General features: G+C 57.3%; 1 protein-coding gene across 4 annotated transcripts in view; it reads left to right on the top strand.

Moving 5' to 3' along the window:
* SHISAL1 (shisa like 1) overlaps positions 1-26,762 on the top strand; it is a 140,053-nt gene that overhangs the window by 74,714 nt on the left and 38,577 nt on the right. For all 4 annotated transcript variants that reach the window (XM_069581741.1, XM_069581739.1, XM_069581740.1 and 1 more), the window contains exons 2-3: positions 15,880-15,975; positions 19,618-19,831. In XM_069581741.1, the coding sequence (XP_069437842.1) occupies positions 15,880-15,975; positions 19,618-19,831 (310 nt within the window). The remainder of the gene's footprint in view (positions 1-15,879; positions 15,976-19,617; positions 19,832-26,762) is intronic.

Genomic DNA, 26,762 nt, shown 5'->3' with positions numbered 1-26,762 from the left:
GGGTCTTCATCCAGCTGGGGTCTGTGCTCCACCCCTTGCTCTCTGGGTCCTTCTTAAGCATCTTCGGTGTCAAGGCCCCAGGGTCAGAGCCCACCTGGCGGATGTCAGGGGGCTCCGGCCACTCTGAACTCCTGCAGACACATTTATTATGGATTCTTTTGTTTCCAGAGTGCAAACTCAGAATGGGTCACCAGTCGGGGGAGGACAGGTTTAAACAGCGGACGTGCTGGCTGACCCTGGCTTTGCTGGGGAGGTACCCCCAGGCTGGGAAGGTGTGAGAGCAGACAGGAAGAGATAAAGGCCAGTGGAATGGCTCAGAGGGTATGGTCTGCTTCCAGAAGCCAGCTGCTACCCAGACACCTGCCGGCACCTGGGCACGATGACCTTGGGCCTAGGAGCTGGCCTCCCTTCCCGTCTCCTAAGACGCATGGCGCTGCCACCCTCTGAGACCAGGATGAGGACTCAGGGAATGCACCTGAAGGGGCGTGCCTGAGCGAGGTCTTCCCTCCCTCCTGGCCCCCACCCCAGTCTGGTGACTGATCGCTTGTTCTTCTGGGGATGGGATGGCTGAGGAGTTAAGTTTGGGGTACAGCACATGTGGGGTTCTGGGGGTCCCAGGAGTGGAGATGAGCAGGAGGCCACTCTCAGTCCAGGTCAGGGCCCAGGAGAGCTGGTAGGGGTGAGCAAGTGTTAGCAAGCCGTAGGGAGGGTGGCCTAAAGCCACCTCCTGCCACCTATGGAAGCATCCTCTTTTATCTCCACTCAGCCATTGCCACCAGGGAGCCCTCCTGGCGTGCAGCCTCCCAGGGGAGACCCTACCTGGCTCACTGAGGGCCAGTGTGGCCGGCCAGGCTGGTGACCTGGTGACCTCCCAGGCCAGTGGGGGTAGCCGAGCTTTCGAGAGAGGGGTCTGGGCCTGGCCTGGCTCTGGGTGGCTGGCTGCAGGATCACCTCCGGCTCTGCTCAGCAGCTTCAGTGCCAATTTACAGAGAGTGTGGGCGGGAGGCTCGTTAACCCCCAGAAGTGGAGCCGCTTCAGGGGAGATGCGTGGATGGGGGGCCCTTCCAGGCCAGGCTGGGTTGGGGAGCCAGCTCCGCACCACCCCTGTGGTCGCTGCTGCGGCCCTATTTGCATAATTTTGAAGTTGATTGGCCTGAAGGCAACTTCGCTTAATCACAGCTGACAAGTCTCTGGTTGCAACGGCAGCTGCTTCCAATTAGCCATGTTGGTGCCGTGGTTTGTTAGATTCTCCCAGCAGCCCCTCTCCCAGCCCCCCTTATCAGGCCCAGAAGGAATCCGCGGGGCCTGTAGCTGCCTGGGGAACGTGCCTCCTTCTCCCTGTGTGTGGACAGCCCGGGATGCAGCCATGGGGCCCTGCCAGCTCCCGGGAGATGCTGCCACGCTGGGCTGTGGACTGTGCTTTGGGCACTGAGGCTTCAACGCGGGGGTGTGAAAGCTGGGCTGCCCGGTTTGTTAATAAAGTTTTATTGGTACACAGCCTCTGCCATGCAGCTCATATTGTCTACGGGTGCTTTCTTGCTCTGATGGCAGCGTTGAGTCATTGTGACCCACAGAGCCCTTATATGTACTGTCTGGCCCTTCACAGAAAAATTTCCCCTCTGACCTAGCCCAGAGGTTCTCATAACAGCGTGTGTCAGAATCCCTCGGAAAGCTGGTAAAATACAAATTCCTTGTCCCCACCCTGGTTCTAGTCCAACAGGTCCCAGGGGGCCTGCAGCCAGCATTTCTAACCAGCTCCCAAATGAAGTACAAGCTCACACTCCAGGCCGCACTGCTCCAGCCACCTCCAGGGTCCCTCACGGCAGTTTCCATCCACCTCACCCCACTCTGAACACCATCCTCATTAGACAGAAGAGGAAACCAAGGGTCCGAGGGATCCCTGGCTTCTTCACGGTCCTGAGCTGACAAATTCTGGCTCTTCCCCACCACCTGCTATGCCGTTGACCCAGACACCTCTCCCCAGATACAGCATATCCCAGGGTACCCCAGGCCCCCAGCTGGCTCACTGGGCTTGGTCGGTTCCCTATCTGAGCTCTACACTGGGGTCTGCCATTAGTAACCTAACTCCTCGGCAAGTGAGAAAGTCAGTCTTCCTTGGATTGGGGGAGCGTGCTCTCAGGAAATCGGGGCATCAGGGGTACCTCGTGGGGGCTCAGCTGCCTCCCCTTTCCCCGACGCTTGCACCAGGTTCCCAGCGTCCGATTGACGTCATTTTCCCACTGGGGCAGAGACCCTGCTGCCACCCCCCGAGTCGCCTGCTATCATTCTGTGGATGATCGAGGGTGCCTCACACCCAGCACCCTCTTCACCCATCACCTTCCGGTGACCTGGGAGGGGTGGGGAGGCGCAGGACACCCACTTACAGAGGCTGGGTGATCTGTCCAAGGAGGTCGGGCTGCATCACATGGGCCCACCTGGTTTGGGGGCACATTTCTGAGCATAGGAGGATCGGTCATGACCAGTGTCCCCAGTTTACAGATGAGGAGGCTGAGTTACCCAGATTCATAACCAGGAAATTCCTGAAGGGGCAGAGTGTCTGGGACTCCCCTGGGAGGAGGTGGGGATCACACAGAGACAGATCCTTACGGGAATCGGAACATTCCGGCAGCAGGGGATAAACATCCTTGGCCCCGCCAGCCAGCGTGATGCCTAGAGCAGGAGCCCCACGCCCCCTGGGGCCGCCCCCATCACCCCCAGTCCCCTCTGCGCTCCTGCCACAGCTGTAGGCATTCTTCAAAAGCACATTCTTCATGCCTTTCGGACCGTGCAGGGTGTGACCTGGGGATGGAAGTTCCTCCCTCAGCCCAGGGTTGCTAGAACGCCCTGTGACGTTCGTATGAGCGGCTGCAGGGCGTTCGGTGTTTGGACATCCTGCAATCCTTCTCCGGTCCCTCCAGCTGGACTGTCTCCAGGGTTTCCATCCCATACACAGGGCGGCTGAGAAGGTTCTCGCACCTCGTGCCCGCGGCCAGCAGGGCCTTCGCTGAGCCTGGGGTGGGGGCGTTAGTACTGCACATCACAGGGTCTCCGAGGACCTGCCGTGCGCAGGAGGCTGCCTTGAGCTTGCTGTGGGGTCCTGCTTCCTCCAGGGACCCCTGCCAGCCCTCCAGGCAAACCGGCGTATGCTGTGATTATAGCCTTTTTTAAAGAGGAGTGAAGGAGTTCCTGCTGTGTAGGGTCGTCACCCGCGGTAAATGCCATGATGCCGCCGTACTTTCATACGATGACGTACGTGCCCAGCATCTGGCTGAGGCAGCCCAGCTCAGAGAGGTCAAGGTGCTGGCCCAGGGTCACACAGCCGAGCAGCGGCAGAGCCCAAGGTCGGATCCCTTCCTTCTGGTTCTCCGCAGCCGTGCTGCACCTCAGACCAGAGGCAGGGGAAGTCGTGTTCCTGGGGTGACTGCCACCCCCAGCCCAGTCCTGTGTTTATTGCACTGAAGGGACCCTCTCTCCTGCGTGTGTCATTTTCTCTGCCTCCTCTCTTACCTGTCCCCACTGCCAAATGCTCTGGTGTGAGCTGAGTCTCAGCTTCACCCCAGCTAGCTGGGTGACCCAAGGTGAGTTACTTAAACTCTCTGTGCCTCGGTTTCCTCATCTATAAACTGAGGGTAAACTCAACACCTCCTGATCGTGAGGATTAAATTAACACCCACCACCCATCCTGCCAGGCTGGCTCGGGCACTTCTCCTGGGCTCCCACAGCCCCCTGGCCTCATCCTCACAGCACCGGTCACCCTGGGCTGCCACTGTCCACCTGGATGGTGACTGGATGAGGGGCACCCGGGCCCGTCCAGACCCAGCGCTCTGTCTGCTGTAAGCAGAGCACTTGTGACTTCAGGGGACAAGAAAGTTTTATCTCTGGCCCTGCTCAGGACAGGCAGGGTCCTGCGATGGGAGGGAGGGAGAGGGAACCAGCCTCCGTTCTGGCCTGGCTTTAAAGGCCACTGTGGCACCCGTCGCAACAGAAATGCCAGCTACAGGCGGGGCAGTGGGACAAGACACAAAGGGCCCTGGGTGTGGAGACGGTGCCTGGAGCAGGGGAGACCTGGCTGTAGAGGCCCGCGGGCCCTTTGGCTATGTCCAGAGGGTCACGTGATGTGTTTCCAACAGCAGCTGATGCAGGCAGCTCCTGCTGGCAGCTGGGGAAGTGCTGGGGGGTGGGGGTGTGTGTGGGAGGGGGCAGCCGAGAAGCCAGCCCAGCTGTGGAGTCAGGTGAACATGCCCTCCTCCACGGGCCCTGCATGTCTGGGGTTCCTTTCCCAGAGCGCAGTAGGCTGAACGCATTCACCCGTGCATCTCGCCGGGGCAGTGCCCAGCATGGAGGACAGCCTCCAGAAGTGACATCACTGGCCAGCATCTGGCCAAGACCTTGAAAGTCTCTCTCATCATATGATATGTTAGCCCAGATGTACCTCTGCAGCCTCAGCTCAGCTGCTTCTGAGCCGTAAGACCTCATGCGGACTAGCCTCGGTTTGCTCACCTGTAAAATGGGACCCTTTGTGGGGTGTTGTGAAGACAGAAAGGCGGGGAGACCTGAGCTTGGCCCCGGGGACAGTCTCCAGGCAGCATCCCTCGGCCCCGGGCCAGACCTGGGCCCCCGCCACTGAGGCAGGGCCGAGGCTCTCTCCAGCTGCCTGGCCTCCTCCCGCCCCAGAAGGACCCGCTGAGCTCCCATCCACACTGGCCGGCAGCCATGCTCCTTGGCCTGTATAATGCTCGACCGAGTCACTCTCATTTATTGGGGTGTAGGCTTGATTGTGGTTGTGAGTCCGGAAGCCTGGGGCTGCGACGGACAGGGTTCCTGGGTGTTCCCAGATCCGCGCCGTGTACAGGTATGACTTCCTTTGGAGCAAACCCCCCTGAGCCCGGCCAGGAGCCAGGGTCCCCGCCCTGGACAAGCGCCTCGCCTAGGGGAAGAGCTGGGCCAGGCCATGGAGTGACCTTCAGTCCCAGAAGGACATGAGGGGCCCCAGGGAAGGCTGTGTAGGGCAGGATGTGGTGGGGAGAGCAGGCTCTGGGCAGAGAGGCTAGGCACTCCACGTGGGGTGCACAGAAGCTGGTCCCGGGCCACCAGCTCGGGCCTTCTGCCTGCAGGCTGTGTGACCTCAGGCAAGTTGCAGACCATCCCTGCGCTTTGGTGTCTCCGTGTCAAGAGCCTAGCCCAGCTGGCGAGTGAATAGAGGGTCAAATGCCCAGACAGGCTCGAGCTTTGTGGACCAGCGAGGAAGCTGGGATGGGAGGGAATTCAGAGTGGGGGAAGAGGCATGAGACTCTGACCTAGGGCAGCTCCAGCCCCCTCCCCCAGCCCCCAGCCCCCCTTTAAGCGCCTCCCCAAAGCCGGATGCCTTTGGGGCCCTGCCCTGGTGGCCTGGTACCCTTTCTCATCTGTCCTTCACACCCAGCTTCCCTGATGGTCTCTTCCTGTGCTCGCGCCCGGCTGGCCAGCCTGGCATGGCCAGGCAGATGACAGGGTAGGCAGACCCCAGGGCCATGGTTGGCTGCCCCTCCTTCCATGTGAGCGTGGGCCAGGCCTTGCCTGCCTTCCCTCACCCATCGGGTTCAGTCTTCATCTCTGCTTCCCGCCCCTTCCTCACCTGAAAGGGCCAAACCCCTGGTTTATGACCCTTGAGGGCAGGCCCCGCAGAGTCCCATCACACCTACTGTGTGCCAAGAGTGCTCACAGCCCTGCCTCCTGCTCCCACTGCGGCTGCCCCCTCCCTGAGCCCGGTCCCACCCCTTGGCCTTTGTACATGCCCGGCTCCCTGATGGTGTGCGCCCTTGCCAGGCCCACCTCACCCGGTCCGGAGGAGCCCGCTGACCTCACCGATCTTGTGTTTCTTGGGGACACCCTTGACCCAGACCAGGTCAGGGCCTGCCTCTGTGCTCAGGGGCCCCGAGTCACTGCACATGGGAATTTGGTTGGCTACATGGGGGACGGGACGGGTCTGTTCAGCCCACCACCATGTCTGCAGTCCCTAGGCCAGTGCTGGCGGATGGAGGCCTCCACCCCCTCCGTGGCCGTTCCCAACAGCCCTTCAAGGGGGGCATGTTATCCCCACTTACAGACGAGAAACTGAGGCTGTGCTTACTTCTGTTCTCAGTGAAGAAGGGTCCCTGGAGCCAGAGCCCCCTTCCACAGAAGGAGCTGGAAAGGGGCCCCCAGAGTGGGGAGAGAAATCGGGGCGCCCTCTGAGAGTCTGCGGGTCTGTCTTTCCTCTCCCTGGCCTGACACTTTTAAGTGATTCATTCTTCATGTGATATTTTTGTGTTTCTCCACTGGGGGAAAAAAAATACCGCTGGGATTTCCAGGGGTTGGTTGTTTCATCTCCATGGTGTAGCCAAATAACTCGACAGAACGGATGGAGGCAGAGGGCTTCCTGAGCTCTCAGCTAAGCCCTCCCCTCAACTGGTGGGGAGCAACATGCCTTTGGCTGTGGCCCCAAGCAGGGAGCAGAGCATCCAGGCCTCCAGTGGGAATCGGGTTTCCAGCCCAGCCTCAGCTGCATACCCTCAGGTGGATCGCTCTCCTCCCTGGGCCTCAGTTTCCCCACCTGTGAAATGGGGGAGCAGCAGTGCCTGCCTCAAACATACAAGGAAGGGCCTGCATGGAGGGCCTGCTGAGAGCACAAGAAGTTCTAGCCAGGTTTAGAACTTGAACCCAGAGCCGGGTTGGTGGGGGTGGGGAGGAGGCCCTTCCAGGGTCAACTAGAATGTTCTCTTGAGGGAGGGACTTGGCGAGCAGGTGGTTTCCAAGTTGCTGGTGCCCTGCACGCAGTCCCATGGTCACGCCCGCACCCACAGCCCACAGGGCACCTTGCAGAGCTCACCGCTCCCCTCCTGAGTTGACCCTGCACTGGCCATGCAGAGCAGGCGCTGTCAAGCCTGCCTGATACGGGGACGGTGGGTGGGGTCAGGGGATGTAGATCCAGGACTCCGCTGTCCCACCTGGGCTCCCCGAGGCTCTGGAGTTGGTTTCTCAGCTTGGGTGCGCGGCGTCCACCCAGGGCTGACCCCTGAGGTCACCCCTGGTGTCGGCAGTGAAAGTTGCCCTCCTGTCTCAGCGAGAGTCATGCTCAGGCCCCGGACTGCATCTCACCTGTTCCCATGGGAAGGCGCTTTTTGCAATAAAGCCAACCTGGCATTCAGGTCCATGAGTGTTGACAGAGTTCCTGCTCTTTGGGCAGCAAACATGTATTCAGCACCTACTGTATGCAAAGCATCCTCTGCAGGGGGTAGAGAGACACAGAATGCATCCCCCCCGCCCCCAAGGAGCTTGTGCCGCACAGGGAAGAAATTAACAAGCAGACAAGGCGGAAGGAAGTCACACACGCGTGATCAGTCACTCAGTCGAGTCCGGCTCTTTGCGACTGCATGGACCGTTAGCCCGCAAGGCTCCTCTGTCTGTGGGATTTTCCAGGCAAGAAGTACCTTGGAGTGGGTTGCCATTTCCTCCTCCAGGGGATCTTCCCGACTCAGGGATTGGACCCGCGTCTCCTGCGTTGGCAGATGGATTCTTTACCGCTGCACCACCTGGGAAGCTGGAAGGAAGTCAATGCTAACTAAGGGCACTACTCTTGAAAGGAAGAATTCAAACATGCTTTCCTTTGCTTGAGGGCACACAGCAACCTCTCAGGCACCGAACCTGTCAGCTTTAGAAACAACTGTAAGCGCCACCAGGTCAGAGCCGTTTGCAGAGCATTTGCTAACTTATTAGATGTGCTTGGCGCCCTGCTAGCAGTCTGGTGCTTCCCGTCTCTCTCAGTACCCCAGCAAGGGGCAGGGTCACAGTTCCCATCTTACAGATGAGGAAGCCTGGAAGACTCAGCTACTTAGCGGCAGGACCCAGATTCTAGGCCAGGGAAGACCAAGTCCAAAACCTGTGCCATCTCCCCTGGCACCCACTGTGAGCCCCTGCTTGGGGTCAGACAAACCTGAGTTTGAAACCCAGCCCCTCCACCCTCCAATTCTGAGCAAGCCACTTAGGCTCTCTGAGCTCAATTTATTTGAAAAATGGAAATGATAATATCTGCAATCATTCAACCAGTCCAGCAAGTGTTTAAAAGGGCTTACTTGTGAGCCATTAATGGAGCATTTGCTAACTTACTAGATGTGCTGGGTGCCCTGCTAGCAATTCTGGTCCTTTCCATCCGCCTGCAGTGCAGGAGACCTCGGTTTAAGACCTGGGTTTGAACCCTGGATCAGAAAGATTCTCTGGAAAAGGGGATGGCAATCCATTCCATTTGGGGTCGCAAAGAGTCAGACACAACTGAGCGACTGAACTGAATTGAACCGATTCCAGTATTCTTGCCTGGAGAGTCCCATGGACAGAGGAGCCTGGCGGGCTACGGCCCACAGGGTCACAAAGAGTCGGACACGACTGAGCGACTGACACTGCCATGTGCCAGGCTCTATGCTACCTCGTGGCAAAACCAAGCGGTGTCAGCCAGCCCGGCTTCACAGTGTGCAGTCGGTACTCAGAGGGTCCACACTTGGTTTAATGATCTATCTTGGCTGTCTAGAAAGACTTGGTGATTCTTGAATGAAGATGTTTCTCTGCATTTTTCATTTTGCATTGGGTCCTGCAAATGATGCCGCTGGTCTTGGGTCCCAGCCCTTCCTCATCCAGCTTACAGTCTGCTGTCTAGGGGAGCAGACAGACATAGCTCAGATGGAGCCACTGTACCCAGCATGCAACTATAGACCACCATCTGTATGCGGAGAGGTGGACAGGCTGTGAGTGCACACGGCAGGGTTCCCGACCTCGTGCCTGGGTCGGGGGGACACCTCTCGGAGGACACTGGCTCTGGGGGATTCATCTGAATCTGCCAGGTGAGGGGTGGGCACAGGATGGGGTGGGGGCCGTGGTGAAGGGGCTGCAGGAAAGCCAGTGTCGCTGGAGGGTGGGCCTCCTGGCCAGGGAGGGGTCAGGACCCTGGCAGGAATCTGGCCTTCACCCCAGTGCTGTGGGAGACGCTCGGAAGGTTTTTTGTGTTTTGTGTGTGTGGGTTTTATTTAGCTGTGCTGGGTCTTAGCTGCAGCGTATGGGATCTAGTTCCCTGACCAGGGATGGAACCCTGGTCCTTGCATTGGGAGTAAGTGAAAGTCGCTCAGTTGTGTCCAACTCTTTGCAGCCCCGTGGTCTATACAGATCATGGAATTCTCTGGGCCAGAATACTGGAGAGGGTAGCCTTTCCCTTCTCCAAGGGATCTTCCCAACCCAGGGACTGAACCCAGGTCTCCCGCATTGCAGGTGGTTCTTTACCAGCTAAGCCACCAGGGAAGGCAAAGTCTTAACCACTGAACCACCAAGAAAGTCCCCCCTTGGAAGGTTTTAATCAGGGGTACAATGGTATTTGCATTTTGAAATGCAGCTCTCTGACTTTGAGGGGAGGGTGAGTTTCAGGCATGGGGGTGCCGGGAGGCCCTGTGTGCTTGACTGATTCACGGAGAGGGTGCAGGCCATCGAGGTGGGTGCAGCGTGGCCCTCAGGGCTGGCTTGAGGTTGAGAAGATGGGGAAGGGCACCCACCACAAGGCCGTGGCCGTGACTGCTGGCCAGGCAGCCCGGAGTCTGGCTGCCCGCGAGCATGTCGCTGTCCGGCCCGTATCCGTCCACTTCCTGGCTTCCTGCCCACCCACTACAGGCCCCCAAGGTCAGGAGGACATGCTCTGATCTTGCTTCACACCGGCGTCTATTCCTGGACTTCACGTTTGGACTGAGATTTCATAACCTCGAAGTGGGCGTTGTCCTTAACACAAAGGTTCACAAACTCAGGACTATGGAAGGGCCTGGATGCTTGAGGACTTGCTGGGGGGTAAACTCGCCACCAATGCTGTGTGTGCTGGTCCCTGGTGTGTGGGGGTCGTGGTGGGGAGGGGCGCACGCCTGTGGTCGTGTGTGTACGCGTGGGCTGCCTGGAGTGTGACACACCCACCTGCCCACGGGCACTGGGCACAGGAGCAGAGCACGGGCTTTGAATCCTGGCTCTGCTCCGCCCGCCCCTCCACCTGCACCCCAGGGAGGGCAGGGGAACAGCCCTCAGGGTGTCAAGAAGTAGGTGAGCTCGTCAGAGTCCTCGCCTCCTGACCCAGGGCGGGCGCCCAGCCGCTATCTCCAGGGTTAGTTCCGATACCCGTCTTGTGGGCAACTGTTCTGCCCACAGGACTGTTCCTGAAGCCCCAGAGGGCTCTGCCCTTGTTTCATTATTAATTCACAGAGCTCATACTACTGTTAGTAAGAAGAAGAACCCCCAGGCTTAGTTACTAGCTCATCATGGGATCACTTGCTTCCTGACTCTCCCCCACAGTCCCCTTGTCCCGTGGCAGCCATACCTGGTCCTTCTTGTCTGTGGCTGGGAAACCCAATGCCACCCAGCCCTGGGTTTGGCCCCTAGCAGAGGCCTGTTCACTGATGAGCGTGCAAAAGAGGACCCGTTCCCTGGACAGTAGGGATCGAGAGGGTAAGCCGCCTCACGAGCTTCCTGGACCAGGTGGCATTTGAGCCGGGCCTTGTGGTAGGTCCGATGCAGACATCTGAGCTGGGGGAAGAGATGCCCAGGGAAGGGCCAGCCTGAGCAGAGGTCCTGCCTTCTGTGCTCTGCCACCTGTGCCTGGTGCCCAGGAGGCTGGCATGGGACCTGTCCTCACCCCGCAGAGCTGCAGCCCTGCAAGGATGGGTCAAGGTGGGACATGTTTGGGTGACAGGTGTGTAACTAGTCATGGGCCCTTCTTTGTCCTCCATGCTGTAAAATAATACAGGGCTCAGGTGGCCGAGTCTGAAGAGGCCAGGCGCCCCCTCGACAAGGGGTCTGGGTTCTCCACAGCCCCCTGACTGCCACTTGTTTTTCTCCAAGCCATTTGCTCTTAAGTCAGGACACAAACTGAGCAGGCAGCATGCTGTCAACCGTGCCAGCCTTTGGAGCCCACCCGGGGGAGTGAGAGAATTAGAGGGAGGGAAGCTTCACTGAGAGATGGGCACCCCCGCTGAACCTCGAAAGCTGGTTCCAGGCTGCCAGGGCGTGAACTTGAACCTGAGGAGGTGGGCGGGTGGTCGGATGGGCACTTTGGGAAGCTGGTCCTAGGCCTGCAGGACCCGGCCTGGTGGGCGAGGCTGGGCAAGAGGCAGCTGGTGGCTGGTGAGGAACGGTGTTCCCCACGGACACTTTTGAGCTCCAAGCCCCGTTTCCAAGCCCTCGGATGCGTCACTTCGTTTAATCATCCCAAGGACTCTGTGAATTAGCTACTATTTTTATCCTCCTTTTAGGGCCAAGGAGACTTGTCCCAGGACACACAGGGAGTGGTTACAAAAGGTGGAGTCAGGCAGTGTGGCCCAAGTTCAAGGCCCGTCATTTGAGCCCCACTGCCCTTGACCCGGTCCAGGCAAGAACTAATGCTCTTGGCCACACCTAGGGGAGCTCGTGGTAGGCTGAGCAGAGGTCTGGGAGAAGCTGGGAGAGGATGAGGAAACTCTAGGTGTTGGGCCAGTGGCCGCCAGGCGTGCGGGGTCCTGGGGAGCAGGGGTCTGGGGCAGCGGCCCCCTGCCCAGCGCCCAAGGCCCAGCGCCCCTTCCCACTGCTGCCCCCATCCTCAGCCCTACCTGGCCTGGTCGACTCGAGAACCGATCTGTTGTTGTTGCCGGTGGGGTTTTATTCATCTTCGCCGGCTCTGTTTCTCTTCACATGCCCTCCTTCCCTTCCACTCAGGCCTTGCCAAATTCGGTGTTTAAAAATACTCCTCAGATCTGGGAACAGCAGTCCCTGGCTGACCCGAGGGGCGGATGCGGAGATGCGTGCCTGACGCGTGCTTCTGGAGGCCGTCAGCTCAGGGAGTCCCGCTCACCCAGAACGTTCTCCCCGCGATGCGAGCTTTTATCATCGGTCACCAGCTCCCACGGTGGGCAGTTTACTGGTTCTCAGAGGAATAGAACCCGGGACGATCAACTGGGGCTTCTCTCACAGCTCAGTTGGTAAAGAATCCGCCTGCTGTGCAGGAGACCCGGGTTCAATCCCTCAGTCCAGGAGATCCTCCGGAGAAGGAAATGGCAACCCATAGCAGTATTCTTGCCTGGGAAATCCCATGATAGAGGAGCCTGGTGGGCTACAGTCTATGGGATCTCAAGAGTTGGACATGATTGAGTGACCAAACCACCATGATAAATTGAATTTGTCTGTAGTAATATGCCTTCTGGGGTTTGGGGGGTTCCGGAGGCCCTGGAAACTCCTAAGTGCCTGGAGGGACCGCCTGCTTGGAAACTGGGCTTGCTCCCTGATGGAGCCGGTGGGCGGCTGTGTGACTGCAGGCAAGTCGCTTCACCTCTCTGGGCCTTGGTGTCCTTTACCAGATGGGCATTTGATGGCTGCTTGATCAGGCTGTTGGGGATCACCTGAGAAAACATGGCGAAAAGCCAGCACACAGCACCCATGGAGAAGCTGGCTGGTCTGAGCTAGCCCCAAGGCGCAGCCCCAGAGGCAGGGCCAGCCCTGCGGGGCGGGGAGAGGGGCTGCTCACTCTGTCAGTCCCAACTCCTGCCTCTGCTGGGGGGGCTGCCCCCAAATGTCACCAGTGTGACACACCCAGGTCCCCCTCTGCAGGCTCCGAGGAGAGGCCGAGGCAAATGTGGGTGCTGCAGATGATGTGACCTCTGGGCTGGCCCTCTTGTGGGAACCCCGCGGGGCTGGTATCCAAAGCCGCTCTGTTCAGGCGCGGCCGGGAACAGAGTCGCTGGCTGGCTTCGAGCTTTGCTGTCTCGGGTCACGACAAATGGAATTTTTATGTAAGTTCCCAGTGACTCTCTGCGGGGTTTTCTTTCTACCACAAATTCAGCCTTCAGTGCTGGCACCTGAGCGGCCCGGGGGGACCTGGGGAGGTGGGCGGCCCCCACCCCAACCCTTGTCCCACCAGCAGGGCTGTGACGTCCGTCACCCACTGACTCATCCTTAGGCGGCCGCACAGGGGGACATGGTGGGGACTGGAGGCATGAATGGGGGAGGGGGCTGAGCAGATCACGGGAGGGCTCCGCTGGACGGGGGGATGGACGCGGCAGACACAGCACATCCCCGTGGTGGGTACACCTGTGCTGGGCGGGACCCTCACACCCACAGCAGGCCCTGAGGCCGCCGTTGCTTCAGTGCCCCCAAGAAGCCAAGAGCCGGAGTCAGCCAGACAGGGGCTCTCACCCAGGCTATGCCAAGCCCTGACCTGGAACTTTCATGGTCTGATAGAACAGGGCGTGAGGACCAGTCCTATAAGGTAGAGCTGGTGGGTGCCCTCACCCAGCACACCCTGAGGCCCTAGAACCCAGCCCAGGCCTTGGCCCAGAGCGGGGCTGGGGGTGGGGGTGGGGGTGGGGTGTCAGTGACTGGATGCTGAGAGAATACATAAATGAATCATTGAATTAACACATTAATGAGAGATAAGATGGAGCATGATAAGCCTCAATGGAGGGACAAGCTGCTTCCAAGTGATAGAATCAAGGCAGGCTTCCTGGAGGAGGTGGCATTAAACCAGCTTCTAAGGCGGTGCAGGATATGGTCTCATAGGAAAGAGAGGAGGGCACCCCAGGTGTGAGTGACAGCCCCCCTCCATATGCGCAGGGCTTTGTAGGGAGTAGGGACAGCATGAGAGAGGGCTGGGCCTGTGGCGGAGGCGGACCCCCACCCTAGCATTTGTCCAGTGAACCCACCAGCTCTCAGATTGCAGCCCCGGCTCAAAAAGTGGGTGGCCCCACCCTTCAGGGGCCAGAGGAGCCCAGAGTCTGGAGGCCCATCTTGGCCTCAGGGAACCCTCAGCTTGCCCATCTGCAGTATGGGGGCTCAGGACCTGTCACTCCCCACACCCTCACAGGACCTTTTCCAGGGTTGATCCTTAGGTTTCCCCAGTACGAAATCCTTTCCTAAGCACTTGAAATTCTTTAATCTCCTTCATCCTCCCAGGAGTGCCCTGAGGGAGGCGGGGAGGAGGCCCAGACTCAGAGCAATTAAGAAGCTGGAAGCCCGTGGGGGCAGGGCTGCTCATGATCGGGGAGCAGAGAGGCCTGGGTGGAGGGGTGGGCAGGGGCCCTCCCCAGGGGCTGGCACCGACGTCACCGTGAGTAAGCACTGTGTTAAGGCATTTGGGCTGCGTCTCACGGCCCTGCCACCCTCTTTTCCTATTCTGGCTCACCACACTTCAGAGCCGCCCTGACACGCTGGTGCCTCCCTGCCTCTCTTGCTCCAAGTGAGCTGCCCGGGGAGGAGCCGCAGAGCAGGGGCAGGGATCTGCCCGGGGGCGCCCCATGTTTGGTGGTGGATCTGACTTCCTCTCCTGGTCTGACACTTCCAGCCTCTGAGTTGCTGGCCAACTCCCCGCCGCCACAGCCCCCCCGTAGCTTCCTGCCTCCACTAAGGATTCAGAGCTGCCCTGGACCCATGCTTGGGTCCCCAAGCTCTCCCTGGTCAGGAGAGCTGGGAGGGCAGAGGGTGGCACACAGGACCTCGCTTGGCCCAGAGCCTGGCACATAGTGGGTGCTCAGCAAGTCCATCCCCAGCCACATGCAGCTACAACCCCAGGGGGCTCTAGCAGCCCACGCCGCGAGTACACAGGGGACGCTTGGGACTCCTCCCCAGCCGGAGCTCTCAAACACCTGGGGAGCGGGGGTGCTGAAAGTCAGGGAACCTGTCCTTCAGGTTTATCCTGAGGTTTAACCTGATGTAAAGTAGCCTCGGAGGGCCGAGGCCCTGCGGGGTGGGGGGGGGGGGGCTTGCAGGTGCCCGCCCCTCCCCCTCCTTCCCTGGATCCCTGCTGCGCCCACCTCAGGGCCTTGGCACCTGCTGCCCCCTCGGTCTGCAACGCTTCCTCCACCCCCTCCATCTGCTTCCAGAACTCTGTCCTCATCCCAAACGGGAACTCTTCCCCAAGGAGCACTCTCTCCGCCTCCCCAGCCCCCCGCCCCGCCATCCTCCTTCCTGTCTCTGTGAACTTGACTCCTTTAGGGACCTCGGATGACTGAGACCACCCAGTATTTGTCTTTTTGTGCGTCTGGTTTGTTTCACTGAGTGTAGCGTCCTCGGGGCTCATCCGTGTTGCTGCCTGTGGCAGCGTCTCCTCCCTTTTTCAGGCTGAGTGACGTTCCACGCTTAGCACCTGCCGCGTGGTGTTTACCCATCACCCGTCGATGGGCGCTCAGGCCGTCCCTTCCTTCCACTATTGTGAACTGTGCTGCTGTGGACGTGGCTGGACACGTATCTGTCTGAGTCTCTGTTTTTGGCGTTTGGGGTGTGACCCCAGGGGGCTCGTAGCCTTTGGACTCCTCATGCATTTGTCTGCGCCCGGTCAGCTCTGCTTGCTAGAAGGCAAGCTGGGACAAGAGCAGCTTCTGTGGCATTCCGTCTCGAGTGTGTTTGGCTCGTTGCTGGGCCCCTAGTGCCTGGAAGGTGCTGGCTGGATGCATGCTTTCGGTGGGGGTGGGATGGGGCAGGGAGGGGTCAGGGCAGGGGCGGTGGAGGGAAGTCCCCGTTAGAACATAGCAGGAGACCTGGGTCCTGCCAGCCCCCAGCAGCTGCACGAGCTCACCCCCGTTCTCATTCCCGTGCCCACCACCCTCAGCCTGCTGGTTATTTCCACCACCTGAGCCATCCACACCCCTTTGATGAAGTCTGGTTTTGGCGTGAAAAGAAAGGGAGGTGACAGTTGACTGGTTGGGGAACTCATCCATCCCAGAAAGGAAATTGGATGGCGGCACTGCCATCCGCCTCCTGGCCCCTGCTCCGGCACACTCGCATCCCCGCCCGTGCCTGCTGGCCCTGCCGCAGGCAGCAGAGCCAGCGGTCCGCTCCGCAGGTGGGACGGCCCGCAGCTGGCCTCTCCCGGCTCTCATTCTACAGGCAGCGCTCGACGGATCGATGCAAGCCAAACGATGACCAGTTGTGGCCAGCAGCCCTTGAACGTGCTCGCCGTCCTCTCGTTGCTGATTTCTGCAGGTAGGACCCCCAGGATGCTCAGTGGGAGGTGGGCGGTGGGGGCGGGGGATGGGCAGGGACAGGCGGTTCCTTCCCTGGGTCACTGCTAGCCCAGCCAGAGTTATGGGTGCTGACGGGAGTCACCCTCGTGAGGAGCTAATGTTCGATGAGGCCCCATGTGTGCCTGTCTCGGGGAGCTCCGCAGGAAGATTCTCAAGGATGCTGTGAGAGTATCGCAGGCTGCCATAAGCCCTAGGAGAAGCCCTTATGTGCAGTGAGTTCTCTCCTGGGCCTGGCAAGTCAAAGTCAGGCAATGTTGTAGTTGCCTCATTGAGCAGAGGAGGAAACTGAGGCTTAGAGAGGGAACTGGCCAGCCTGAGATGGCACAGCTGGTATAGGGGCTGGATTCCAATCCAGGCAGCATCATGGCAGGTCCCCGGCTCCCAGCACCCGCCAGTCTCCGAGGCCCACCCCTCCCCAATCCCAGCAGGAGGGCTCTCACGCACCCCTTCACCAAGAGGAACATAAACCGCGTCCTTCATTTGCTTCAGGGTGAAGCTGGCCTCCTGGAGAAGGGGCACCCGCCTCTGCCGTTGGGGCTGGCCCTGCTCTCAGCAAGGCGCCTGCTGGCTCTGTGTCTCTCCCTCTGTCTGCGTGCCTCTCTGTTTCTTGGTGTCTCCCTCTGTCCTTCCCCTCCCTCTGTCCTGCCCCTCTCCCTCTTGCCCTTGTCTCTGTCTCTCTTTCTCAGGCAGGCATGCACGTAACCCCTCCTTGCCTCTTGCTGTGACAGGGTTGTGGGTGCCAGCCTGCAGCTTCACGTCCCTTGCCCCTTTGCTGGCCGTTGTGGCTCAGAAGGAGGCCATGAAGGGCCCCTGGGATGACAGAGCCCAAGCCAGGCCAAGGCCAGGGGTCTGGGAGTGGCCACCGTGCACAGAACTCCGTCCCCTCGGCGGCTTTCCTGAGTATTAGCTCTTCTTGTCTCTGGAGGAGAGGGACTCCTCACCCATTTACAGATGAGGAAGCTGAGGCTCAGGCCAGGAAAGAGACCAGTCCCAGGCCACGCAGTCAGAGAACGCAGTCACCTGGCTGTTAACTGATGGCCCTGCAGACCCTGAACCTTGCAAATAGGGGGAATCATGGTCCCTGAGAGAGTGGCTGTCCCCTTGGTGTTCCCTCTCAGCTTGGGCCCCTTTTCCTGGTGACTCAGGATGCACTGGCCTCCGAACCACTGTCCCTCTGCCGTCAGGCCCCAGGGCCCTGCTGCGCCCGTGCCTGAGGCCAGAAGCATGGTCCTTTGTCGTTCCCTCTGTTGCTTACCCCCTCCCAGCCCTAAGCGGGCCCTATGTGCGGTTCACGGGTGCTCCTTGGGGCCTCCAGCCCCCGGGAGACCGCTGGCCTCCCATCACCAGGGGCAAGGAGGCGCAGAGAGGCCCTGATGGCTCAGGTGGTCCTGCACGTTCCAGGGGTCAGACCACTGTCCCAGCTCAGGGCCCAGGGCGCCTCCGGCTCCCTCACACTCCTCCTCAGGAGGCAACAGTGGCCTCTGGTCTCTGTCAGGTGGTCAAATCAGGTGGCGCCGCCCCTCCAGGGTGGCCAGGGTGAGCTTCCAGGGACTTGTCCGCATCCCCTCCCCACCTCCATGGCGGCACTTCCAGCTCCTCCAAAGCCCGGCTCAAAGGCTCCTTCCCAGCTCTGCCCCTTCCCTCCCCGGGTCCTGCAGCCACAGCCTCTCAGCCCAGTCTCAGGGCCCCAGCTGGTCTTCCTGACTCCCCACCGACAGTTGCTCACACACTCAGCCCCTGTGAGCTGAGTGTGAGCCGACCCCCCACGCCCACCACCACCGAAGATGGAGCTGTTTCACTGCCTAGCCCAGAAGAGTGGCTAGGATTCACTTCCTGCCTCTGCCCCTCGCCTCCAGCCTCTGGTGGGTTGTTTCTTCAGGCCAGTGGGTCCCAAACCAAGTCTTTGCATCCCCTGCAGGTCTTGCTAAGACTCAGATTGTGCCCCCCACCCTGCTCCCACTCCAGAGTTTCTGTCTCGGAATGCGGGGCTCGAAGCACTGCATCTGTGATGCGTCCCTGGGGGATGAGGACCCGGCAGGTCGGGGACCGCACCTCGAGACCGAAGTGCTCAGCCTCAGTTTTCTCCTCTGTACCCGGGAATACACGAGATCAAGTGAGATGGTGAATTCACCGAAGGCTTTCTTAGTGACCTCTGTGTCCTTAAGACGGTCTTCTTTTTTTCCCAAGGCTGAGAAGGGGTCCTGGAGAGCTCCCCTGACTCCTGAAAGGCTGGGACCCTTCTCTTGCAGTGGTCCTGCCCATCCCCACAGAGGAGGGTGCTGTACTTTGAGGAAGGGGCCCAGGATTTCACGAGGCCACCCAAGCCAGCCTTGACACCCCAGTACATGAGACCCACCCGCCCACCGGCCAGCACCATCCAGCTGGGATCCCCTCGCCAGCCCCGGGCGCTGGGAGCTGTGTGGGCTGGAGTCTAATAACCTCTCAGCAGAGACAGAGCTTTCAACTAACTGAGGCGCTTCTGCAGAACCGGAGCCTTTGTGGTTGGAGAAATGTATTCAGCCTAAGAAGCCCCTTTTGAGCGATACAAATTAGATACAGCAGTCCCTTTTATGAAGATACTAATTAAGCTGGAGACAGCGGGCTCCAGGTTTTTTTCCATTGTTATATTTGTTCAGGCTTTCACTCCTGTTTATCACCATCGGCATGATTAGTAAATACTGTCCTGGGCTCAGACGGTGTCACCAGTGGCTGAACACCGATCTCTGGCCTTGAGTCAGGGGAATGAGGGTCCGAGGCCAGGGAAGCTTTGTCACTGATTGTTGATGGAGTTTTTGATGGTCTTTTGTGTGTCAGAAGATGAAGAGGTAGAAATTGTATTTAAATTAAATGGTCTAGGGGACTGAGTTATTTATGATAAGAGCTGGGGCCGCCGAGGCAGCCCCTTGGGGGCTTCTGGTTCTAGGGTGTCAGTTTAGTTGATACTAAGACATAAGAGGACTCTGCTTTCTCCATAACCAAGACCTGGTTCTCGCACCCCTGTCGCTCACCACCCAGGCCAGCCTGGACTTGTTGGCGAGCCCAGCTCCAAGTCTGCCCAGTGACGGAGGAGTGGAGAGGGTCCTGGACTTCGGATCCAGGCAGGCCTGGATTGGATTCCCCCTCCACCACCTCTAACTGGCTCAGACAGGTCACTGTAGGCCTCTGAGCCTCGGTTTCTCCCTCTGTAAAGTGGGATCCCAGACCTGCCTCTTAAGATGGCCAAGTGGATTAAATCCGATAGAACCGCTGAAGCACACAGTAGGTGCTCAGTTTGTGTTGTTCCCTAATTGGGTGCCTGCAGTATGCAAAACCCTGGGAAGGGATGTCCTTGAGGCTAAGATCAGCCAGGCCTGCAAGGAGCTCGCGGGGGGATCAGTATAAGCAGGATGGTAGCCGGGGGGGCCTAGGAGGTGTCAGGAGCAGGCTTCCTGGAAGAGGGGAGGCTCACAGTGGGCCACAGAGGCCTCCTGGCGAGGGAAGAGGCAGCAAGACTCTAAAATAGGCCAACCAGGCTCTTCTCGCAGTCCACACGGACTGACGGGTGTCTTGGGCCAGCTGGGCCTGGGGAGGGACCCCACCAAGCCCGGTGACTGTTTTCCAGTCTTGTCCGCGCATTTCCGGGTCTGTGAGCCGTACACAGACCACAAAGGCCGCTACCACTTCGGCTTCCACTGCCCCCGGCTCTCGGACAACAAAACCTTCATCCTCTGCTGCCACCATAACAACACAGTTTTCAAATACTGCTGCAACGAGACAGAGTTCCAGGCGGTGATGCAGGCGAACCTCACGGCCGGCTCCGAGGGCTACACGCACAAGTGAGTACCACGCTGGGCCCCCGTCAAGCCAGGGTGCTGCCAGAACACCCAACCTCCCAGCCAGCTGTGGAGTAATCAGTGTGAGGATGGGTGGGCCTGGAAGGAGCTTATCAAAGTCTTCAGGTGACAGGTTTTCTGGGCTGCTCTGTCCTCTGGACTTTAGCCTTCTCATCTGAGAAATGGGCGCATGACACGATACCTGCCTCTCAGGGCTGATGGGAAAGTGAAACGAGGTCAAGGATGGGGAAGACTTTCAGTGCTTGCACCTGGAGCCCATGGGACCCAAGTTCCTTTCTCATTCATTGTTTGTTCAACAAATATTGGTTGACGTTCCTGACTCAGAAATTATTCCCATGCAGCCCCTTTCCCTAAGGTGAGTAGAACACATGAGCCCAGGGCCCTGATAGACAGAATCTGAATGTAGAGAGAGAGGAGGAGTTTGCTGGTAGAAAAGCAGCGAGAATATGCCAAGTAAAGGCACATGGTATCAAAACAGTATCCACTTATTTATCTGATTATGAATGAGCATATTTCACATTTTTAAAAGCCATTGTGAGCTAGCTGTTTATGTCCTCTGCCTTTCCCTACTTGGTTTTTGGCCTTTTTCCTATTTACTCATAGGAACTCTTTATATATGAAGGAAATGGGATGCATTTCAAATACTTTCTCAGTGTGTCTTTAAGTTTTGCTGCTTTTTCCTTCGTGCTTAGTTTTTAATTATTATACAGTCAAATCGTACCCATATTTTCGTCTGTTATGGCTGGTGGCGTTGATATCATCCTGAGAAATGCTTTTCCTACTCTGAGATCATGAGAAGATCCCCTCATGTTTTACTTCTTGTGTGTTTATTTTCTCACCTTCAGATCTTTGATCTGTCAGGAATTTATTTGGACGTAAGATTTCTTTTTTTAATTTGCATGGAAGTAGTTCATGTGGATGTTTATTAGGAATCTAGCTTTGCTTTTTTCCTAAATGGGTAGACAGTTCTTCCGGTAGGAATGATTGAATTGTCCGTCTTTTCCTCACTGACGTGAAATGCCAACTTACTGTATACTCTGATATACTAAATGTGAGTGTCTGGGTAGATTGTGGTGGCTCTCATTGGTCTGTTTATGTCTGCTGGTACCTCATCGTGTTAACTACTGTTGCTTTTGATATGTTTTAATGTCTTCTTAGTCTGTTCCCCCAGATTTTTTGTCGTATAAACTTTATAATTAGCTTTTCTAGTCTCTCTGCCAAAAAAAAAAAAAATCTAGGTAGTACTTTTTATGGAGATTGTGTTGGATTTGTAGATTAATTCAAGGAGAATGGACTTTTCATGATGTTGAATATTCCTTTCCAAGAATACAGGGTGCCTTTCCATTTGCTCAGCTTTTCTTTCATAGTGTTTTAGAGTTTTCTTCACATAGAGATTGTACATATCTTTTCATTTATTCGTATTTATTTCTTTTCATGCTGCTGTTTTATAATGAGGTTTTTTTTTTTTTTCTATTGATCACTCAGCTGGTAAAGAACCTGCCTGCAATGCAGGAGAACTGAGTTCAATCCCCCTGGAGAAGGGAACAGCTACCCACTCCAGTATTCTGAGCTGGAGAATTCCAGGGACTGTATAGTCCATGGGGTTGCAAAGAGTCAGACACAACTGAGTGACTTTCAATTTCTTCCACTAAACCTTCTAACCAACTGTTGTTTAAACGCTAAAACCCAATGATTTCTAAATATAAATTTTTTAAAACTCAGCCACCTTACTGAAAGTCCTTATATTTGTAATACTTTTTCAGTTGACTCTCTTACATGTCCAATTCTGCTGTTTTCAAATAATGATGATTTCATCTCCTTCTTTCCAATTTGTGTGCCTCACTTCTTTTTCTTGTCCAATCATGTTGGCTAGTACCTCTAAGACCATCTTTAAAATTGTCAGGCAGTCTGATATCCCTCCTGACTTTAATGGGGATGCTTCAGATATTTTCCCAGTAAGCCTGAGGATGACTCCTGAGGTAGATATATTTTTTTCATGGTAAGAAAAAAATCTACTTGGAAGGAGTGGGTTTGTTGAGTGACTAGTGGGGGAGTCAGTGTCGCCGCTGGGAGCGATGGTGCTGGGAAAGGTCTGAGCCTCAGTCTCTGTCTGATGTTGGGCGTGGATGTTTTCCCACCACACCACGCTCTCTTGGGGGAAGCTGCCTCTTCCCTCTGATCAGGCAGGAGATGCAAACTGCTTGACTACCATCTAAATCTCTCCTCCTCCCACCAAGGCCAGCTCCCCAGCCTGCCTTCCTCAGATGCATGGGTGCTTCCCTTGAATATCTTGCCATCTGCTCAGACCTTAGAATAATTCTGTGTGAAGTAGTTCAGCAAGCCTCTTCTGTCACGAGGGCTGGAATCAAGCCTGGAACTTGACCCAAGCCTTTTTATAAGACCAAAGACTAATTTCCTAAGCCAGGAGGGCGGTGCCAGGACTGAGGTTAGGACCCCAAAGTGTTGTAGTTGCCGGCTGAAAGCCAGACAGAAGACAGAGGCTTGGCAAGGTGGCCAGACTTCTCCAAGGCCCTGGCGACTGGCGTCTGGGATCCTCGTTTTGAACACACAGGTTTCTGTGGTCTGCACATTCACACAGGATGCACGTGGAATTCTGCACCGTGTCAGCACGACGGGTCCCCGCTGTGGATAATAAAGTGTCAAACCACAAAACAAAGCCCTTCCCTGGGGAGGCATGGCCACATTGAGGAAGTTTAGCTTGGTTTTTATTCTGGAACCTCAGCAAGTATTTTTGGAGCAGGCAGCATGGGGCCGGTTCTGTGTCAACCTTCTGAAGTCACCTGGGAGCCCACCCTTAGTCCCCTTGACATGCAGGAAGGCGAGGCGTGGAGAGGCTGGATAACTTGCCTGACTGAGGCAGCCAGTGGGGGTGGAGCCTGGAGCTGAACTGGATCTAGAGTTGCTTTAATAAATGCGAGACTTCTGTCGATGGCAAGCCCCAGAGCAGGGACCCCCACCACGACCCCATGGACACATGGGCCTCATCCTCCTTTTGAGGGTCGCTCTGTGCATTGTGAGACACTGGCCACCACTCACTAGAGGCAGGGAGCACCCCCTCCCTGCTGATGGGCTGTGACCCCCAACCGTGTCTCCTGACTTTGCTGAGCATGGGATGCGGAACTTTCCTGGTTGAGGAAACCGCTCTGGGGGAATGCCTCATCGTCACTCTCCACTGAGCTTCCTGTCACCTCTCTTCCCACAGACGTGGAGAGAAACCCAGAAGAGCTGGGCTGCACTCCTCAGCTGGGCTGTTCAGCTCTCTTGGGCCTCACGAGGGAAGCGTGGTGCTTGGTCTCCCACATCCGAAAGTGTAGCAGAAAGTGGGAGTCACACAGTACAGAGGAAGGAGCGATTCTGGGTAGCCTGAGCATGAAACGCCGGAGGAAGAGTGCAGAGAGGCAGCAGGGGCTGGCATTGTGGGCTGGGGGCAGAGGAGGTGGTGCCTGGGCTTCCTCTTGAGGGTGGCCCAGGGCCCTGAGGGCTTCAAGTTGGGTTTGTACTCATGGATAGTGCAGGGACAAGGACCTAGGACACTGCAGAAACTATGATGTTTACCTGGACAAGATGGGGGCCCCGCGGAGGGGAGGGGCCGGCGTCACCCAGTAGACAGCCAATCAGAGCTCAGATAAGAGGCCCTGGAGGGCCTCCTGCTTAGCTGTTGGAGTTGAGGGACCTTGGGGAGAAGGCCTGAGCCCAGGGAGCTGGACCAGTCAGAGCTTGTGTCAGAGAGGGGACAAATGGAAGACGGGCTGGTGGGAGTGGGAGGATAGGTCAGTAGTGAACGGGGTGGGACAGGCCTGCCTGGCCAAGAGGTCCTGAGTGCTCCAGGTGTGCGAGGGGAGCCAGGTAAAGTCTGCCTTTAGGACCGTCCTGCCCTTTGGGGCTCTGATCCCTCTGGGCAGGACACCTGTGTTGTCTCGTTAGTCCTCACAGCTACTCTGAGAGCAAGGAAAAAGGGACTGGGCCCAGGCTGGTCAGGTCACCTATTGCAGCCACCGTTGAGGCCAAGGGATGCCAGGGCCCTTGTTCCACCAGCGGGCTCTGCCACCCCTGGGTGCGTCTAGAAAGCCAGGGCTTGTCTGGTGCTGGGGAGCGTGCCAGACCTCAGCCCAGAGGCCAGATGAAGGTTAATACCCATCTAGATGGACCAGAGCGACTGTGACCCCCATTAGGGCTTTATGAAGATGCAAGGGCCGCCTAACACTCGCCCGCCCTGCCCAGTGAATCAGCCGGGAGGCGGGGCTGGTGGCAGGCAAAAGGAGAGTGCTTCTGATGACTTATTTACTTGTGTTTTTCTGGAGGAACAGAACGGTCTGTTTTGGTTCTGGCTGCTTGGCAGAAAGGCAGGCAGAGCAAGGGAAGCAACCTCGCCAAGCCCACCACCTTGGGGAGATGCCACTTCTAGCCACTCAGGCAGGGGCCCCGGTCCTCAGGAGTGTGTGCATGCCCTCCCATGCCAGGTTCCAGGCAGGACGCTAGCAGCAGTGACCACCCAGGGCCCTGAACAAGCAACAGCAGCACCTGTTCAGGGCGTGGGGGGGTGGGACGGGGCCTGTGCGGTGGGTGATCAGTACTCTCTGAGGGCAGAGGTAGCCCCTCTGGCAGTGGGTCATGGACTGGAGTCCTTGTGCAGCACATGGGTGTTCCTTCACAAGGCAAATGGGCTGCTAGAGGTGGGAGCCTGGGGCAGGAATTCTCAGAAGACAGCAGAGTCCTCAAGGCCTCACCATGGGAAGTGATGGGTTGTCAGCTTTCCCTTGGCTGCAGTGAAACCTCTTTCCTCCAAAAGCTTTCCTTTCCCCAAACCCAGAGGTGCTCCAGCCACACAGACACGATGGTCTCAGGAACATACCTCCTCCATCCTCACCCAGGACTGCCCATGGGTGGTGATGGGACCACCACCTGGCCTCAGCCGGCTGACATACCTGCTCCTGTCCAGGAAGGTCTTCAGCGAGGTTTCTCCATCAGAGAAGGCTTGGTTTATTGCTTGAGAAGCACCAAAAGAATTTGAATCAGTAAATATCCCAAAAGATACTGAAAAATTGGTATCTATGGTTTTGGCTGGCTTCTTATCTTGCTTCATAAAACAGCCTCTGTTTTATCTTCTGACCTTTATAACACTCACCCACACACACACACACACACACACACATACCCACACACACGCTCAACAAAGGCCCCTGCATCTGGATGAAATTAATTTCCAGATCGCATTTTTAAATTAAATTTTATAAAAACCAGAATGCTCACAGCCAGCCACCCATGGAGAGGCCAGGGAGCTGCCTGGGGATGGTGTCCGAGACCTAGGTTTCTGTGCCGGCTGCCACCTCCAGGGTGGCCTCCCTTGCAGTAAGAAGGAGTCAGCAAAGGTGGCCTCCTTCCAGTGCCCCTTTCCTTCTAAACTGGAGGGAGGGCCATGAGACCACGCTGTCACCCCAACCCCCCAGGCCGGTTAGCCTGAGCTGGCTGCGGAGGCCTGTAGCCCAGCAGAGCCTGCGCTTGACATGGCGATGACACTCTGAGATGCAGGATGCTCTTGCTGGGGAGGTTGGACCCTGTCCTCAGTTCCCGGTAGAGGGTGAGCCAGGACACATGGGCCAAGCAGATGCAGGGAATTCCTGCCTGGACATCAGTCTTAGACTCGACCTTGGGACTTCCCCCTAGTTCCGCACACTCTGAGGTCGCATGGCCCTGTGTCTAAATCCCAGCACGGCCCCTCCCCAGCTGTGCAGCCTTTGGCGATGACTTTGCCTCTCTGGGTCTCATTTCCTCATCTGTAAATTAGGGAGACCAACTCCTAACTCACAGTATTGTGGCAAAGATTCAGAAACACAGGGCGTGGTGATTGCTAGCATTACTATTGACTACTAGAGAGTATGGGAATGGCAACCCATCCCAGTATTCTTGCCTGGAGAATCCCATGGACAGAGAAGCCTGGTGGGCTGCAGTCCACAGGGTCGCAAAGAGTCGGACACGACTGAGCAACTTTACTAACTAGAGAATATGGGCTTCCTGGGTGGCGCTGGTAGTAAAGAACCCGCCTTAGCCAGTGTAGGAGATGCCGGAGACAGGCTTCGAGCCCTGGATTGGGAAGATCCCCTGGAGGAGAGCATGCCAACCTGGAGAATCCCATGGAGAGGGGCGCCTGGCAGGCTACAGTCAATAGGGTCTCAAAGAGATGGACACGAGTGAAGCGACTTGGCGCTCATGCACACACTGGAGAATGTGGCTGCTGCTGCTGCTGCTGCTGCTGCTAAGTCGCTTCAGTCGTGTCCGACTCTGTGCGACCCCAGAGACGGCAGCCCACCAGGCTTCTCCATCCATGGGATTTTCCAGGCAAGAGTACTAGAGTGGGGTGCCATTGCCTTCTCCAGAGAATATGTATGCTGCTGCTGCTGCTAAGTGTCTTCAGTCGTGTCTGACTCTGTGTGACCCCATAGACGGCAGCCCACCGGGCTCCCCTGTCCCAGGGATTCTCCAGGCAAGAACACTGGAGTGGCTTGCCATTTCCTTCTCCAATGCATGAAAGTGAAAAGTGAAAGTGAAGTCACTCAGTCATGTCCGACTGTTCGCGACCCCATGGACTGCAGCCTAGCAGGCTCCCCTGTCCATGGGATTTTCCAGGCAAGAGTACTGGGGTGGAGAATATGTATAGAGAAGGTAAAATCTAGTGAAGAGGTTATGAATATCAAGGCTGCCATTGTCACCAGCTTGCTACGAGTGCTCAATATGTGTTAGCTTAAGCAGTGTCTGAACAAGCCCCAGGCTGAGCGCTGGGCACACAAAGATAAGTTAGACCCTGACTTAGCCTCAAGGAGATCTGATCTCGGGATGCAAATAGTCCTACAAGACAGCAAAGACAGCAGAGTGTGTTCTGGGAAACCCAGTGGTT

The sequence above is a fragment of the Ovis canadensis genome, chromosome 3 (assembly GCF_042477335.2).
Source record: "Ovis canadensis isolate MfBH-ARS-UI-01 breed Bighorn chromosome 3, ARS-UI_OviCan_v2, whole genome shotgun sequence".
NCBI classification, from domain to species: domain Eukaryota; kingdom Metazoa; phylum Chordata; class Mammalia; order Artiodactyla; family Bovidae; genus Ovis; species Ovis canadensis.
The sequence above is the reverse complement of the archived record's forward strand: the minus strand, read 5'-3'. Positions and strand labels throughout refer to the sequence as shown.